Here is a 17,678-nt window from a genome sequence, read left to right on the forward strand (position 1 = left end):
CCCCCAGTACCACAAAGGAAGAAGAAAAACAAGGAGGAAAGGAGGAGATGAGGAAGAAGAGGAGGAGGAGAAGATGGCTGCAGTAAATGTGTTGTACAGAAACCTTGTTTACAGGAGCAAAAAGAACTCAAGCTGTGGAGTTGCCTGTTAATAACTTGTCAGATGCTGCTTCCTTTCTCCTGAAAGATCATGCTATTTTATAGCCCCACCAACATATGAATAGCCATCTCCCCATGTCCTTCGCCAACACTAGGTATTACCAGACGTGCAAAATATCACTCCATATTAGGCAAAATTTAAGCTCTTACAAAGGAAAATGGCGACGAAACCCGACGTGCAGGTAGACGATTAGCCATCTCCTAAACCAGCGACCTCCTGAGATTCTAGATTATATACTGGCCTGAATAAACAGGTTGAGTGGTGCATACTTATAATCCAAATACTTGAGAGACCAAGACAGGAAGATTGGAGGTTCGAGGCCAGCCTCAACAAGTTAGGTCCTCTGTAACTTAGTGAGAACCTGTTTAAAAATAAAAAAATAAAACAGGGCTGGGAGTGTAGCTCAAAGGTAGAATGTCCAATAGATAAGTAAGTAAGTAAGTAAATAAATAAATAAAATAATTGGATGAAGAAAGAAAATCTACAGTACTTGGGAGGCTAAGATAAGGTTAAGGTTCGAGGTCAACCTTGGCAACTTAGTGAGGCCTAGTTTCTAAATAAAAAATAAAAGCCAGGTATGGTGGCACACGCTTGTAATCCCAGCATTCGGGAGGCTGAGACCGGAAGATCGCGGTTCGCAGACATCCTCAGCTACTTAGTGAGGCCCTCCACAACTTAGTGAGACCCTGTCTCAAAATAAAGAATAAAAAATAGAGCAGGGGATATAGTTCAGAGGTAGAATGCCCCTGCATTTCATCCCCAGACCTGCACAATAAATAAATAAATAAATAAATAAATAAATAAATAATAGGGCTGGGGGTATAGCTCAGAAGGAAAATACTGTGGGTTGGTTCAATCCCGAGTAACAACACACACACACACACACACACACACACACACACACACACACATACACATACATACACACACAAACCACCAACAACAACAACAAAAAACAAATAGGGCTAAAAATGTAGCTCAGAGGTAGAACATCCCTGGGTTCTTTGAAGGGGTGGGGAGAATATACAAGGAAGTCCATTCTGAAAGAATTGTCAGAATTGAAGGAGCGATGTGGTGTGCGATGAGAAACATCCGCCTGCATAAGGCGCCTTTGAGACTTTCTCTTTCATGTCATTTTGTGATTTATGCTGAGAAATCTATCACCACTAGTATCCTCATTTTCTTGCTCTAAAATATTATTCCCCAGACGATGCTTTCCTTTTAAAAAAAATCCGGCAACACAAAACCTCAAGCGTCAGAGTTGGCTGGAGAATTAAATACAAGTTGTAGCACTTGGTGATTTATTGTTATTTAATAACATTGTGGTTTCTGCTGGGCCTTGCTGGAAGGATGCTCGAGGAACAGAGAAGTTACCTGTTTCAATAACTGAACTGGCACCCCGAGCGGAGGAATGGCAGCGAGCAGGAAGAGCCGTGCCAACCCAAAGAGGAGCCTGGTTCCCAGGTGGCACCTGGGGCGTCTGTGACGTCGCTCGGTTTTAGCCCAGAACTAGTGGACTGCCGACTGGCTCTGGCCTGCCTTGCTCTTGAAGCTCACAGCCAGGGCTGCTCTGAGACCACAGGTGCCGTCCTGAGTCCTCTCCCTTGTTATCAACTCTCAAATGGAGGGAGGAAAGGCACTTTTGTGGCATCAGTATCTTGGGATTCAAAGCGTTCTTTGAAATTAGCTACTCTTACTCATTATCCAAACAGCAGAACTGAAGTCTAGAGATAAAATGGCGCAGGCAGGTCATAATTGAGACCCTTTAAAGCTGGGTGTAGTGGTGCACATCTCTAATCTCAGTACATGGGAGTGAGACAGGAGGATTGCAGGTTTGGGGCCAGCCTCAGCAATATATCGAAACTCTCAGCAACTTAGATCCTGTTTCAAAATAAAAATAAAAAGGGCTGTGGATGTAGTTTGGAGGCAGAATGCCCACGGGTTCAATCTCTATTTACCCCTCCATAAAAAGATAAAAAGGGCTGGAGGTTTAACTTGGAGGTAGAATGCCTCTGGGTTCAATCCCTAGTACTCCTTAAAATTTTTTTTAGACAGACTTTTGGGAAGAAAAGTACTCTTGCTCTGAAACTAGTGTATATGCTAACATTGCCTCACTCCCCTGCATGCCCGAGGCAGACATTATTCATCAACCTCAGCACACTTTCCTTGGCCAATCTCTCAGCCAGCCTGAGGACTCTGCTAGACCCCGTGCTGTAGGCAGCCAGTTGTAACTGAGCTGAGTTTTCAGGTCAACTAAAATCTATGATTTTATCTGTGTGGTCTGTAATGTGATGGGAAGGGCATTGGACTTAAAACCAGAAGAACTTGATCTGACCCCTCAATCTGTTCTTTCCTATAGCTGTTATCTTAAGTAAGTCCCTTAACCTTTCTAGGATGATTTTGTTCATCTTAAAATGAGGAAGTTGTATTAAGTAATCCTTAATCATCCTTCCAGCTCTGAAAAATGTTATGATTTAAGGCATATAGACCTCTCAGTCTTTGAACTCAGAGTTACAAGCGGATTTGTGAATAAAGACCTCAAGCTGTTCTCATAAGTTGACTTGGGAATTCAGAAGTATGCAGGGTTTTTATATGCTTTTCTTAGTGCATTGTAATGGTACATCTTAGTGATGTAAACGGGCCACCTGCAGCACTGGTGTGCTTCCCTCTGCATCCCCATACACAGAGGTGGGACGGGTAGCAATGCCGTCATGTATGGACATCGCATTATTTGAACCCTTCCCTTTCTCTGTCTTCCTTTTTTCCCTCCCCCAATCCTCTTCCAGTATTCCACTGATCTCTTTAGTCACATATCTAAAGTTCCTTTTGTTCCCTATTTTCTCTCTCTTTTTTCTTTTTCTTTTTTTGGTGGTACTGTGGTTCCTGGAAGCCCTTCTACCTCTGGACTACACTCCCAGACCTATTTTATAGGTTTTTTTATTTGGAAAGAGGGTCTCTTAAGCCAGCGCGGCTGGCTTCGAACCTGCGCGATCCTCTTGTCTCCACCTCCCGAGCGCGGGGATTACAAGCGTGGGCCACCACGCCCGGCTCTATTTTCAACATATAAGAAAGAACATACAACCTTTGACTTTGAGACTTGCTGGTCTCACTTAGCATAATACTCTCTAGTTTTATTTATTTTGCTGCAAATGAAAATAATTTTGTTCGTTATGGCTGAGTAAAATTCCCCTTTGTGCATATACCTCATTTTTGTTACCCATTCGTCTTTTGACAGACACATGGGTTGGTTCCATAATGTGGCTGTTGTGAACTGTACTGCCGTTCCACGGGTAGAATGTGTTTCTTGATTTTTCTGACTACTTTTTGTCTGCCTGTTCCTGTTGACCTCTATCACTGAAACCAGAATTCAGGGTCTCACAAGTGCAGAAGAGTCAATAGATTCCCGTAAAACCAGAGGACTTGCAGAATCCCCTTCTTCGGGGCCTGCAGGGGCATGGACGATCTCACATACATGGACGAGCAGACCTCCGTGGCGCCTGTCCCCCCCAGAGCTGTAGGTCTGGATTTGCTTTCTCTTCACCCCTTTCCTTGTTTCCCTCTGCTCTGGCAGTACCAGCAGGCAGGGCGGCAGGCGGGCTCCTTCACCTCCCTGCTCCTCCTGGTGACCTGCCTCCGTTTGTCTTCCAGGCTCACCGTCCCTGCGGGCATATCCTCTCCTCTCCGTGATCACCCGACAGCCCGCGGTCATCTCCCACCTGGTCCCCACCACCCCGGGAATTGCCCCCGTGTTGTCCCGCCACCCAGCCCCCAAGTCTGCCTCTGCCGAGGCCCCGGGCGGCGAGGCCCTAGCCAGCAGCGAGTCTGAGACAGAGCAGCCCACGCCCCGGCAGAAGAAGCCCCGCCGGAGTCGTACCATTTTCACCGAGCTGCAGCTCATGGGCCTGGAGAAGAAATTCCAGAAGCAGAAGTACTTGTCCACACCAGACAGGTGAGGACGCAGGAAGGGGCTCTCTGCAGCATCACCAGGAAATAGGAGTGCGGTTCATTGAAGTGGGGAGGCAGCGGACAGGGTGGGATCCCTGGGAAGGGAAACTCAGTGTCAGATGTGCACATTTGGGGTCCCTTCACAGCACAATGGAGACAAGTCTGTAGTGGGGGACTTAGTAGGTGAAATCCCCAGGTATTAAATGGCCTCCTTGAGGCTTCAGCAGAGGGCAGAAAGACGCTTGAACATGTGCCACCCGGAGAAGTGGGCACCATTACCTAGGATGTCCCCGACAGTGTGTCTAAAGGGCTTCAGCATGCCCTTTAGTAAAAATTTAGGCTTACTTTTAGTAAAAATTTAGGCTTACTTTTCAGAAGCCAGAGAAGTTTTTTTTTTTTTTTTTTTTTTTTTTTTTTTTTTTTTTTTTTTACAGAAATGTTAGTACGGTAGTTCTTATTTAACCTCCTGGGGCTTCCTTCTACCTGCCCGGGCATCTCTCAGGTGGCCCACACAGGGCTGATTCACTGGCCTGGGGAGGAGGACACCATCTGGCTGGAGGGCAGCCGCAGCCTGCACTGCCTTCTCCCTACGTGACCAGGGCCATGAGTGCTCCCTCCTCCCGCAGCCCCCGCCCTCTCCTCTCTGTTTGTTTCTCTAGTTTCCTAGGTGACTCCATTTAAGCAAATGTGCAGGGAAGTGAGAATTTGTAACGGTGGCAGGTAATGAGAGGCAACTGATGACAGGGAAGTGTGTCTGCAGCCAGGGTGAGTCAGGGATCCATTTTTCCCAAGTGAGCTAATGTGCTTTGCTAATGCAGTGGCAGCACTGTAAACCTTCCATCCACAAACGCACCTGACGGCCTCAGGTGACCCCAATGGGGGCAGCCTCCGGAACCCGGAGAACAGAAGTCTGTGGGAAGCTCCCCTGCATTCTTGGTTTTGGTCCTGGGGATGGAACTCAATGGCATTCTACTGCCAGGCTACACCCCTGGCTTTTTTTGTTTTGTTTTGTTTTCTAAACAGGAACTCAGTAAATTGCTGAGACTGGCCTTGAACCTTCAGTCCTCTTATCTCAGCCTCCCAAGTACTGGGATTACAGGCGTGTGCCACCACAGCCGGCTGCCTGCATAATTAGTTCTTAATGAAAGACTGCTAGGGATACAGCGCTTCCTTAATGGGAAGAGTTCAGTATAAGTGTTACTGGCACCAAATTTTATTGGTTTTGGTCTGTTATCACTTTTAATAAAACTATCAGCTGCTGGTAGCCCTTCTGCAGGGATGACCTGCTACATATGAATGCAGATTTAAGACAGGTCCTGAAGTCAGGCTCCATTTTTATTTATGTCCAATTTGTAACAGACCATATAATGGTAAGTGCTTATATGAATGTACTACTGTGAATCTATCATGTGCAATTGCAATGCACCTATAAAACATTATTACAGAAAAAGATACAAGTTGTGCACTCTGGTCAGAGCAAGAGGGCTGTGCTGTCCAGCTGCTCCTGAGAATACTCAGCATCTGGAATATTTAAGGCAGGTACCCATTGGTACTGCTAATGGTGAGATCTGCTCAGGTAGAGAGGATGCTCGCACCTGAGGATCCCGATGGCTCAGGCTTGTGCCTCTGCAGGCTTGGGTGAAATGGCAAGTCTAAGAAACCCAGGGGATTTTCAAAAAGTGGAGCTCACTGCCACGCTGCTTTACAAGCGCACAGTGCTTCATTGAGCAGGGCTAGAGCTGCAGCAAGGCACTGATGCAGACTCCAGGACGGTCTTCCCAGTGGGTGCTCAGGCAGACCTGGGGCTCTTACCTATGTAGGTAGAGGAGCAGCCTCCAGGATGGAGGTGGGGAGGGTGGCGACACACTTCCCCTCCACATTCCATATTCTCCACTGGAGTTGTTTGCTTCTCCCTCATTTCCCTTTGATAGATCTGACTTGTACAGACATTATGAATGTGGGCAAACAAGTCAGACATAAGTGAATTTAAAACCTGCTTCCACTTCTCTCAAAGATCATCTACCTGGAGGTCATCCACCTAGGGGTCAGAAAAGCTTTTCAGCGTGGGACCAGGTAGCAAATATTTCAGGTTTTGCGGGTCACCTGGTCTGCCACGGCTACTCAGCTCTGAGGTTGTAGCACAGAGGTGTAGCCATAGATCATATGTCAACAAATGAGCGTGTCTGTCTTCAGCAAAACTTTATTTACGATATCAGGTGGTGGGGGGGATTTGGCCACAGTTGCTGAGAGATTCTAATCTTTCTCCCAGCCTGTACTCTCTCATCTGTAGAATGGGATAATCACAGTGGCTCCACGGTTTGGTGGAAGGAAAACACAGGCGAGCACGTGGCAGGAGCCTGGTGTGTAGCCCGATACCCATGATGCCCAGGAAGTGTCATTGTGTTGTTGGAATCAGCCCCACTGCATAGTCACTGGAAATGGCTTTTAGGGCTTTTCAGAAGACCTAAGGCTCTGGCCTCCTTTTCAAGTCCATTGCCAAAAGAGAATGTTTCCAGGATGGGGACTGCCCCTAGGGTTTTGAGTGTGGCTGCCTGCCTTTGAGTTTCCAAGAGATTTCTTCTGTAAGACTCACAGAAGGAAATAAAAGCCCTTTGGGGAAGAATTGGTGTGATGGGGAAGGTCTGAGCTTCAGTAGCAGGGGCCTGGGCCAGTTTTCTTTCGGTCTCCTGTCATCCTCACCCTTATTTTGTATCTCATTCCTTATAGGTTGGACTTGGCCCAGTCTCTGGGACTCACTCAGCTGCAGGTGAAGACTTGGTATCAGAATCGCAGGATGAAGTGGAAGAAAATGGTAAGAGAGGAGAGAGCGGGTCCAACCACGCACCATCCTGATGGGAAGAACTCTCAGCATGGGGCTGTTGCGGGGCCAGAAGTTACCACTGGGGGTTTGGGGCTGTAAGATGGGAAGATCTTGAACTTGACCTGGATTTCTTCACCAGGGGGATATTCTTTTTCACAGTTTCTTTAAAAATCATAAAAGGAAGCCCACACACTTCTCAGATGCTAGTTTGGATCCCACCTGCTAGACTTTTCAGAGGACTTCCTTCTGCTCCCACCAACAGCTAAAATATAGTGACCAAGAGGCCACGTCTGCTCCGCCTCTGTGGGTCCAGTATCACGGGGATCCTCAGACTTGGTGGGCATCAGGGTCGTCTCTCTAGCCCCCCTCCTGTGTTTCTTACTGCAGAAGCCTGTGACAGGGCTGGGAAAGGCATGTTAACAAGCACACAGGTACTACCAAGTGTGTGGTCTGTGGACCACAATTTCCATGAGATGGCTCTAATAGTGCCTTGTGAATGAGTATGTTCATGTGTGACTTATGTTTGTACTTTTATTGGTGCATTGTAATTATACACCATAGTGCAGTTCAAAGCGATACATTCATTCATGCACACAGCTGTGCTTCCCTCCACACCCCACCCCTCCCCTCCTCAGTCCCTCCCTGTACATGTTAGTGAGATTGGCGGTGACCCCTTCCTATATTACCTGAACTGTTTCCTTCCTCCCCTCCCTGTTGCTCATCCCCAGTCCCCTCCCACTATTCCACTGGTCTCTCTTCATTCGTCTGAAGTCCCTTTTGTTTCCTCTTTTCTCTTTAACTTCCACATATGAGAGAAAACTCCTAACTCCTGACTTTTTGAAAATGGTTGATCTCCCTCTGTTTGATTTTTAAATGTACTGAGAATAAATCTACAATTGAGGAACTCAATTTCATTACCATTTATCCTTTTCTCCCTCTCCCCTGGGGACCCCTCTCTCAGCATTATTAAGTCCCAAATTTCCAAAGTAGTTGAATGTTTCCTTTCCTAGTTCTGTGAGCCACAGCGACATGGTCGGGGTGAGAGAAGGAACCCTGCTCTGTCCCTTTAGACACCAGGTATACCATGTCATGAGACACGGGCTCCCTTACTGAATCCTCCTGACTTTTGTTCCTCTCGTGAGGACCAGGCCTACCGTGCCTTCCTCTGGCATTCTAATTTGCTAGTCCAGCTAGTCACAAGCCATATGTCCTGGTGTTCCAAGGGCTGGAATATGATGTTTTCCCAAATAAATAACTAAGATGTTTCCTCCACCACTAATTTTCAAGGGGGGGGGGATCAATGGATAGATACTTGCTTAAATTTGTGTTTTGTCTGTGAAAATTTTTCTTAAACCTTTAGTTCTTTCTATTCCTTGCTATCCTCAGCTAGCAATGGGGGGGAGGACCCAGAATAAATAAAATTCAAATAAATACTATAGGAAAAGTTGGGGGGAAAGTCAACAAGCAACAATTATTACATTCTCAGAGAGGAATTCTTGGGAAGATCTCATATGTGTATTTATTCTCAGTACATTTAAAAATCAAACAGAGGCCAGGCATGGTGGCTCATGCTTGTAATCCCCGCGCTTGGGGGGCTGAGACAGGAGAATCACGCAGGTTCGAAGCCAGCCTCAGCTACATAGTGAGGCTCTCAGCAACTTAGTAAGACTCTGTTTCCAAATAAAACATAAAATAGGTCTGGGAGTATAGCCTGGAGGTAGAAAGCCCCTGGGTTCCACCCCCAATACCACCAATAAAATAGAATAAAATATAAAATCAAACAGAGTAAGATCAACCAGTTTCAGAAAGTCCAGAGTTAAGTGCTTTCTCTCATGATTTCCTCTGGGGAACCTGCCCCTGGGAGGGAAGTGTTTTCAAATGGAGGTGCTTTGGCGCCTGAAGCCTTCAGGAAGTCAGGCAGAGCAGCCAGCTGCATGTATAAATAACCATATATTTTGTGAACCAACACATAGGTATTTTCAATGTCCCTTGTGAATTGTACCTTGTTCTAGGTGCTATAGGAAGTAACAAAATAAAATAGAACCCTGGCCTTCTTGGAATTTATGATCTTTGGGAGAAAGAAGGCCACCCGGTGCACTTTATGACTAAGTGCTGGTTGCTACAGATTGATAAGCACACTGGAGTTCAGAGGAGAGGTGGTCTGGAAGGTTGCAGAGAGAAGGTGAAACCAAAGGAGACTCGGTCATTCCAAGCCAGGTGCATGCCTGTAATTCCAGCATTTGGGAGGCTGAGACAGGAGGATTTCAGGTTCACGGCCAGCCTCAGTAACTTAGGCCTTCTGGAACTCTGTGAGACGCTGTATTAAAATAAAATAAAAATAGGCCTGGGATGTAGCTCTGAGGTAAAGAGCCCCTGGGTTCAATCCTCAGTTCCACCCCCCCCCCCCCCCCCAGCCACACACACACACAACAGTCATTCCAATGTTACCCGCGATTAACGTGGTGGAAACCTTTTGGGGGACTGTTCTCTGGAAGAACCAGATTTGAGAGTGTGAAGAGCCGGCCTGTTCCCAGGCCTGCCCCTCCCTGGCTGACTTGGGCAAGTCCTTTCAGTGCCTTCTGTGCGAGTTCCACCACCCACCTCCTTCCTCGTCAATCATCGTCATCGAAATCGAAGTCTCCGGAGCAGCAGAGGCATTGTTCGCATCGGTTATCAGGGATCTCTCGTGAGTCAGAGGCTGACTGCATCAACAGGCAGCCCTCCCTGCCAGGCCCGCGGGCCGCGAGACGCGCATGCGCGGTCGCCCCTGACGTCACTTTTTTCACAAGCCCGGCGCTGATGGCACAGTCGTGGGTTGGTTGTTGATGGCTATCAATGCCCTATAAATCAAAATGGAAGCGCCTCAGCAGATTTAACCTCAGAGAATGTTAAGTTCAGGACCAGGACCAACCAAACTCGACTCCCTTTAGAAAACAAGAGCCTCCAGTTCACGTTGGTAATCTATTGAACACTTAGTTTCATCTGCCAGTGGAGATGCAGACACAAGTTATGAATCTCTTCATTAAAAGATGAAATAGAAAAGGTTCTCAGTCAAGTGGGGGAGACCTACTGAAAAAACCAAGTCATACAGAGAGATCAGGGCAACAGCAGAAGGTTGTATAGGTGTCAGGAGAGAGAAGGGAGGGCTTCCTAGAAGAGGCAGCATCTAACCTGGGGCCAGCAAAAGAGGAAAGGGAATCACAGGAAGAAAGAAGGAAGACCTGGGTGTGGTGGTGCACACCTGCAATCCAGTATTTGGGAGGCTGAGAAAGGTTCAAGGCCAGCCTCAGCAACTTAGTGAGACTCTCAGCAACTTAATGAGACTCTTTCAAAATGAAAAGTATAGGGCTGGGGTGTAGCTAGGAGGTAGAATGCCTCTGAGTTCAATACTCAGTACCACAAAAGAAGAAGAAAAAGAAAGGACAGAAGTACTTGTGGACACTTGAGAATTTCAAAATGGCCAGGTGTGGTGTCGCACACTTATAATCCCCGCGCTTGGGAGGCAGAGACAGGAGGACCGCGCAGGTTCAAACCCAGCCTTGCTGGCTTCAGAGACCCTGTTTCCAAATAAAAGTATAAAATAGGTCTGGGAGTATAGCCCGGAGGTAGAAGGGTTTTATCCCCTGTTCCACCAAAAAAAAAAAAAAAAAGAATTTCAAAATGGTGGACACTAAATGTAAGCCACGGTATTCAGCTGGGACTCTGATCCTCACTCCCTCGGAACAGCACAACATTGTTGAGATCTTGATTGCTTCACATATTTTGCTGGTAAACCTCTTTCAAGGCTATCTCTTCAGGTACTGAGAGGAAAAGAGAAAGATAATTGGGTAATAAAGATGTCTCAAGGCTAGTAACCTAATTGGAACTGGAAAAAGATTAGCACTTTTCTCAGAGGTATTCACACGGCTGCCAAGACAACTCTGCCAAACCCCCGATAGCATCTCTGACTAGTTTTGACTGGTCAGCATTTGTAACCTATAGCGGGTTGGGTAAACTTCATCTTGCACATGAGATGTGGTGCTCACTCTCTAGTCCATTTCTGTTGGCATTAGTTCCAATAGGATCCGCAGCGTTTTGCAACAGGCTGAAAGCGTCTCATTATTCAGTGGTCTTTTTTCAGCCTTAAAATGCAGTTGGTTCTCTTTCATGGGAGGATCCAAATGGATACCATCTTCCTCTCCCACTCGCAGAGTTTGAGTGGACCACACAGCATGCACCATCACTATCTTTTGCACTAAAAGTCTCCTGAGAGTGAACAGTTCCATGAAATTGTCACTGGTTGGTATCATGGAGAGGTTATGTAATCCCTGTGTGCCTCATCAGTGAAATGCCTCACATAAATCTTCTGGAGTTGGAGTGTTAACTGGGCTAATTTCTGTACACATTCGGAACAGTGTGTGCCAAGCAGCACACAGTCAAGGGATGCTGCCTGCCACTGTCATTCACCTTGTTGTTTACCTGCCCACCAAGTACAGGTCTTCAGAGAACCCGGCTTGAGGCCAACATGGGTAAGCTAAAAGTGAATTCTCTACGGTTCTGGGACCCTGTGCTTTTCTTCCGGTTAAGAGCAGTCCTGGATGTCTGTGGTCAGAGCCTTGGAATCCAGGTTATCCAGGTGTGATGTTCCACCTTCAGGCTGGGACAGTCAGATAACATGAGCACTAGTGTTCTGAAAGGAGATTCTTGCCAGAGAATCCAAGCTTGTTTCTTGGCTTCGTGGAAACTGTCATCATCTATAGGTCCTTACTGTCCTATAGCCAGAGAGAGGAAGACAGGAAGAGGGAGAGGGAAAGGGAAAGAGAGAGAGAGAGAGAGAGAGAGAGAGAGCTCAAAAGGTGCCCCAGTCCAAGAATCTACTGCTGGAGTTTGCAGGGAGTTTGGTTAATTGCAGATAAATACCAGACACACAGACAAAATAGCACCCTATTCTGCCTGTCCCTAAAAATCATGCAGAATGAAATACTGGTACATGTTGGAGCTGAGTGAGAAGGGGTTTTGTATTCAAATCCCAGCTGTGCCCTTGGCTCACTCTTTGACCTTAGCAAGCCCTTTCTGTCACCTGTTTCCTATCTGAAACAGGAGGGGAAAGGCCCTTTTCTCACTGACATTCTGTGCTCTCTCATCCCAAAATGCCTGTCCTCTTTCTAGCTCCTCAGGAAGAGAGCAGATGCCCAAATGTGGCATCCTCAGCAGCAGAACCTGTGAATACCTGGTGTCCGAATTCAGAGGGGAGACTGTCACCAGGCATAGCAAATAAAAGGAGGAGCTAATAAAAGGTGGTGTGCTGGGTGTTTCTCCGAGGGGCAGAGAGTAGCATGTGGTCTCTTTTACAATGGGTTGTCTGGCCTCTCTGGGAGAAGGGGATAAATTGGCTTGGGGGATGATTGGGGAGGAGGGCTTCTAGAGGGCTCCCAAGCTGCATGTGAGCTTGTAGCTTCTGGTACAGGGCTGTTGTGAGATAATTGCACGTCTCAGGTGTGCCGAGGCAGGGGGCCAGAGGTCGATGGGGAAAGTAGCCAAGAGAGTAGTTATCTGCTAATTATTGCTTGCTCTGGAATGTTTTATTCCACTTAGAAAATGGTCTGATTGTTTTGATTTTTTTTTCATGTGGTAGGAAAACAGCCAGGTGGGGTTGATCCAAGCTGTGTGGGTGGTGTTCTCTAATTGCTGGGCTGGACTTTCTTTTGCCAATTAGGTGGCTTCCTTAGACCTGCCCTTTTCTAACTTGATTACTACATGGGGCAACTTACTTTTGTATAACCTCTTTCATACCCAGTGGAGCTGCTTTCAACATGTAAATTCCATCTTGGCACATTCAGGCACTTTCAAAAGCCTGCGCTCATACCAAAGTCAAAATCAGATACTGACTTACCTGAAAATGAATACAGGGATGTTTTCCCCCTAGAGGTGGTTTCTGTCAGAATCTGTACTTGTTAAGGGTCTCTTCTTGTCATTAGGTTAACCATTTAGGTGATTTCAAACAGATGGGACAGATCCATAGCTAGAAGGAGTTGTTTTCTTTTTTAATAAAATATGGCTGTCCTCACAACTACACACAAAAAGTAACTCAAAATAGAGCCAGGCGTGGTGGTGCACGCTTGTAATCCCAGCATTTAGGAGGCTGAGATGGGAGGATCATGGTTCGCAGACAGCCTCAGCTACTTAGCAAGGCCCTTTGCAACTCAGTGAGACCCTGTTTCAAAATAAAAAATAAGGCTGGGGGTGTAGCTCAGAGGCAGAATGCCCCTGGGTTCCATGCCAAGTACCGCAAAAATAGAGTCATAGAGCCAGAAACTATAAAAATCTTAGAAATAAACATAAAGGTAGATATCTATGACCTGAGATTAGAAAAGACCTTCTTAATTATGGCACCAAAAGCAACAAAAGATAAATTAACTTGGATTTCATCAACATTAAAAACCTTTGTACTGTGAAGGATATTACCAAAAAAGTGAAACAACAATGCATAGAACGGGAGCAGATCTCTGCAAATCTTATTTCTGATAAGAAACATATATTCAGAATATTTATTTATTTATTTATTTATTTATTTATTTTGGTACTGAAGGTTGAAACCAGGGGCATTCTACCTCTGAGCTACACCCCCAGCCATGTTTTATTCTTTATTTTGAAACAGAGTCTCAGTAAGCTGTGGAAGGCCTCACTAAGTAGCTGAGGCAGGCCACCAACCTGTGATCCTCTTGTCTCAGCTTCCCAAGTCCTGGGATTACAAGCTGCCACTACTCCCAGCTCAGAATATTTTAAGAATTATCACAATACAATAATAAAACAACAACCAAACTCAGAAAAGATTGGAATAGATCTTTCTCCAATGGAGATTCACAACTGGGAATAAGCTCATGAAAAGATGCTAAACGTCATCAGTTACCAGGGAAATTAAAATGAAAACCACAGTGAGATAATCATGTTGCACCCACTAGAATGGCTGTGGTCAAGGAGACATAATAACTTGTGTTGGTGAGAAGAGAGAACTGGAGTCCTAGAATATTGTTGGTTGGAATATGAAATGGTGCAGCCGCTCTAGAGAAAGTCCTAAACATGTTAATGACAGAGTTGTTATATGATTCACCAATTCCATTTCTGGAATATACCCAAAAGAAGTGAAAGTGGGTACTTAAACATATATTTGCACACCCATGTTCATAGCAGCTTTATTTATAGTAGATACAAGGTGGAAATGACCCAATGTTCATCAACCGATTAACTAGTAAACAAAATGTGGTATATGCATACAGTAGGTGTTATTTTCTGATACAACCACATATTAGATACACCCGTGTAGCACCCCAGGTACAATATGGATAACCTCGAGAGCACTATGCTAAGTGGAAGAAGCTAGTCACAAAAGTCCACGTATTGTATGATCACATTTTCTATGAAATGTCCAGAACAGGCAAACCTACAAAGAGCAAAAGCAGACTGGTAACTTCCCAGGGTTGTGGGCGGGAAGCTTGGGGGTAAATTGGCAGTAGCTGTTCATAGATATGGGGTTTCTTTGGGGGCTGATGAAAATGTTCTAAAATTGCATCACAGTGATAATTGCCCTACTCTGTGACTTTACAGAAAAAAAAATAATTGAACTGTGCACTTAAAATGGATGAAATGGATGATGTGGTAAGATATCTCACAGCTGTTTTGTTAAAGAAGGTTGGTTTGATGAATTACTACACTCATTTTTAAAGAGCCCCTGGAGGTCCTCTGCTGCTCTTGAAGTCAATACATGGAGCTGCCTATGGAGTCCTTAAGTACTTGGTAGCAGCATAGAAAGTTAGATGTTTATAGGAGAAATGCAGGACTTGCTTTCATGGAGCTTCTGTGCAAATGGGTTAGATAGCATGAGATTAAGCTTGTGCTGTAGTTTGAGTTTGGACTGTCTCCCGGAGGCCACGTGTTAAGGGCTTGCTCCTCAGCCTTGAGCTACTGGGAGGTGATGAAGCTTGGAGCAAGTGAGGTCTAGACGAAGGAAGTTAGGTCATTGGGGCAAGGCTTTGACAGGACAGTGGGACCCCAGGCCCTACTGTCTCCTCCTCTTTGCATCTGGCTCTCCTGAGATGAGTGGCTTCCTCCCTCCCACACTCCTGTCATGAGATACTGTGCCACCATAGGCAACGAGCCAGCCAGCCAGCCATGGATGGAAACCTCCAAAATTGAGCTCAGAGAAACCTTTCCTCTTCATAAGTTGATTTATCTCAGATACTATAACAGCATACAGTAGCAAAAACATCTCCCTCCCTGAATTCTTTTTAACCTAGATCCTTCCAAAGGCCTTTTTAGTACAACTACACCAAGCTAAGGTTCGGAGCCAAAGGAGGAAGGACTGTCTGTAACATTCCAAAGTAAAATATAAATATTAAAAACCCATTTCTGCCTATCTCACAGGATTCTTGTGTAGGTTACAAATTGGGATAATAAATGTGTAAGTCCTCTGATGCCAATAAAGGCCTTTTGGGATATGAAATCTTTTGCTACTGTAAACCTTCCTTCAATTCTATGGCAGTGTTTCTTGAAAAAATTGAGCTCCATAACAATTCCAAATGCCTGCTACCTGTAGGGACTTTGGCAGGGACAGGTGAGTAAATGTGCAGTGACAGCATTTTATGAAACACGCTTCCAGGGCACGCAGTGGAGAGAATTTGACCGGCTGAGGGAGCCGAAGTCAGGCAGGGAGAGGCGTGTTCTGGAGCAGAGGAGATCTGCCAGCCCCCTCACACACACTGTGTGTCGGTCACTCTCATCGGCACACTGTGGGAGGTGTTATTGTCCTTATCTTCTGGATCAGGAAACTAAGGCTCAGACTCTTCAAAGGGCTTTTCTGAAGACAAAGATCCTAAGTGGCAGAGTTGGAAGTTCATGTAGTTCTTCTACTTTCAAAGCCAGAACACTTTCTACTATATCCTACTGCTTCTTTGAACACAGAGGGGAACAAAAGATGAAAATGTATGCAGGATCCTGACACTCCAAACTGAGTGGTATATATAGTTGTTATATTTTGGACTCTGTTATTTAGTAACCTCTTTTTCACAAAAGTATAAATATTAATATTTCCATGTCATGAAACACTCCTATGTAGTATTTGTAATGGTTATTAAGAATTCTGTCTTTGGGATATACTATCATTATCTACTCAATTTCATAACTGAATCTTTAGGCTACTCCCTAAACTTCTGCTGTTATAATCAATACTGTGGTAAAAATGTTTGCACATCAATCTCTGTCTTAGTCTTGAATGATGATGATGAAGATGATGACGATGGTGTGTGTGTGTGTGTGTGTGTGTGTGTGTGTGTGTGTGTGTTACTGGGAATTTAACTCAGGGGTAGTCTTTATTTTGAAACAGGTCTCACTAAGTTGTGGAGGGCCTCACTAAGTTGCTGAGGCTGGCTGTGAACCTGTGATTCTTCTGTCTTAGCCTCCCATGTACTGGGATTACAGGTGTGTACCACCATGCCTGGCTGTCTCGGATGACTTTTTACAAATGTATCCTAAGGGATTTCTGTGTCCCTTAGGCTTAAGGCTTTTGATTCAAATTCTCAGACTGTCTTAAGATATCTGTACCAATTACACTATGACACTAGAGTGTGTATATTTTCCTGCTCATCACAAATGTTTTTGTCCTTTAAGTTTGTCTGTGTGACAGTTATATTAACATTTCCACTTTTATTCCTTCTTTACTGAAGTTGATTTTTCCATTAAATGTTAAAACCTGATAACAACCACGAGCATATCAAGCATGCACAAAGCCGTCTTTGTAGATGGCTTAGGTGGTCTTGGAGTACATTCTGCCAAATCCTGTAACTTGGCCACTGTGAAGGAAGTTTTGAGGCACTGCCTGAGTTTGTGCTAGGGACAGCAAAGTACAGGAAAGAAGTTATTTCTTTAGATCAGCAACTTTTTATTTTCTTCACATAGGTTCTTAAAGGTGGACAGGAAGCACCCACAAAACCAAAAGGCCGTCCCAAGAAGAACTCCATCCCCACCTCAGAAGAGATTGAAGCTGAAGAGAAAATGAACAGCCAGGCCCAGAGCCAGGAGCACCTGGAGCCCTCACAGGGGCAGGAGGATCCCTGCGAAGCCCAGGAGCCCAAAGCCCAGGATGGCCCCTTAGAGGGGACAGAGCCACCAGGCCAGCCCCAGGAGCTGCCAGGAGCCTCTTCTGAGCCTTCACCATTAAGCTAAAGTAGAACTCTTCTGGGGAAAGGGGGAGACTGGGAAGAAGGGAAGAGAGAGAAAGTAGGGAGACTAGGGGAGGAAAACTTCTCCCAGCCTGGTCAAGTGGGGGAGAAGAGGCGCCCCGTCTCCCTCCTCCCTTTTATGGTTCTCAATGGCATTAGCATCGCGAGCATTGGATGGAGACTTGCTTGTCTTAGCCTTTCTCTTCCTGAAAGGCTGTGTTGGCCACAGATGCCTTTGATCAGGGGAGACAGCGCTTTGAGCTACCTGCCCCAACGGGGCTGACAAGTGTGCCTCCGTGTTCTGAGCACCGAGCTGAGTGGCTTCCCCTCCCCGCCACCTTCTGGGCAGCCAGTCACCAAAGCAAGAGAGATGGAGGTGCGTGGGCACCTGCCCAGGCTCCCTGCTGACTCAGCACTTATTTCTGTAGTTTTAAAAAGAGAATTTAATGTTTGGGGATTTTGGGGGGGAGGAGGGGTGGGAAAGCGGGCAACAACAACAACAAAAAAGTCCGAAGAAGGGAGTCATGAGTTGCTAGAAACGTTTCCGAATCGAGTTTGTT

General features: G+C 45.8%; 1 protein-coding gene across 1 annotated transcript in view; it reads left to right on the forward strand.

Annotated features, from left to right (window-relative positions):
• Nucleotides 1-17,122, forward strand: part of BARX2 (BARX homeobox 2) — a gene marked incomplete at both ends in the record, with an annotated part of 89,227 nt that extends 72,105 nt beyond the window's left edge. Inside the window, 3 exons of the mRNA XM_080710379.1 lie at nt 3,808-4,108; nt 6,832-6,916; nt 16,856-17,122. Coding sequence (XP_080566505.1) covers nt 3,808-4,108; nt 6,832-6,916; nt 16,856-17,122 — 653 coding nt within the window. The remainder of the gene's footprint in view (nt 1-3,807; nt 4,109-6,831; nt 6,917-16,855) is intronic.
• Nucleotides 17,123-17,678: the final 556 nt, after the last annotated feature.

This window comes from Muscardinus avellanarius (assembly GCF_963383645.1).
Source record: "Muscardinus avellanarius genome assembly, chromosome: 1".
Taxonomy (NCBI): domain Eukaryota; kingdom Metazoa; phylum Chordata; class Mammalia; order Rodentia; family Gliridae; genus Muscardinus; species Muscardinus avellanarius.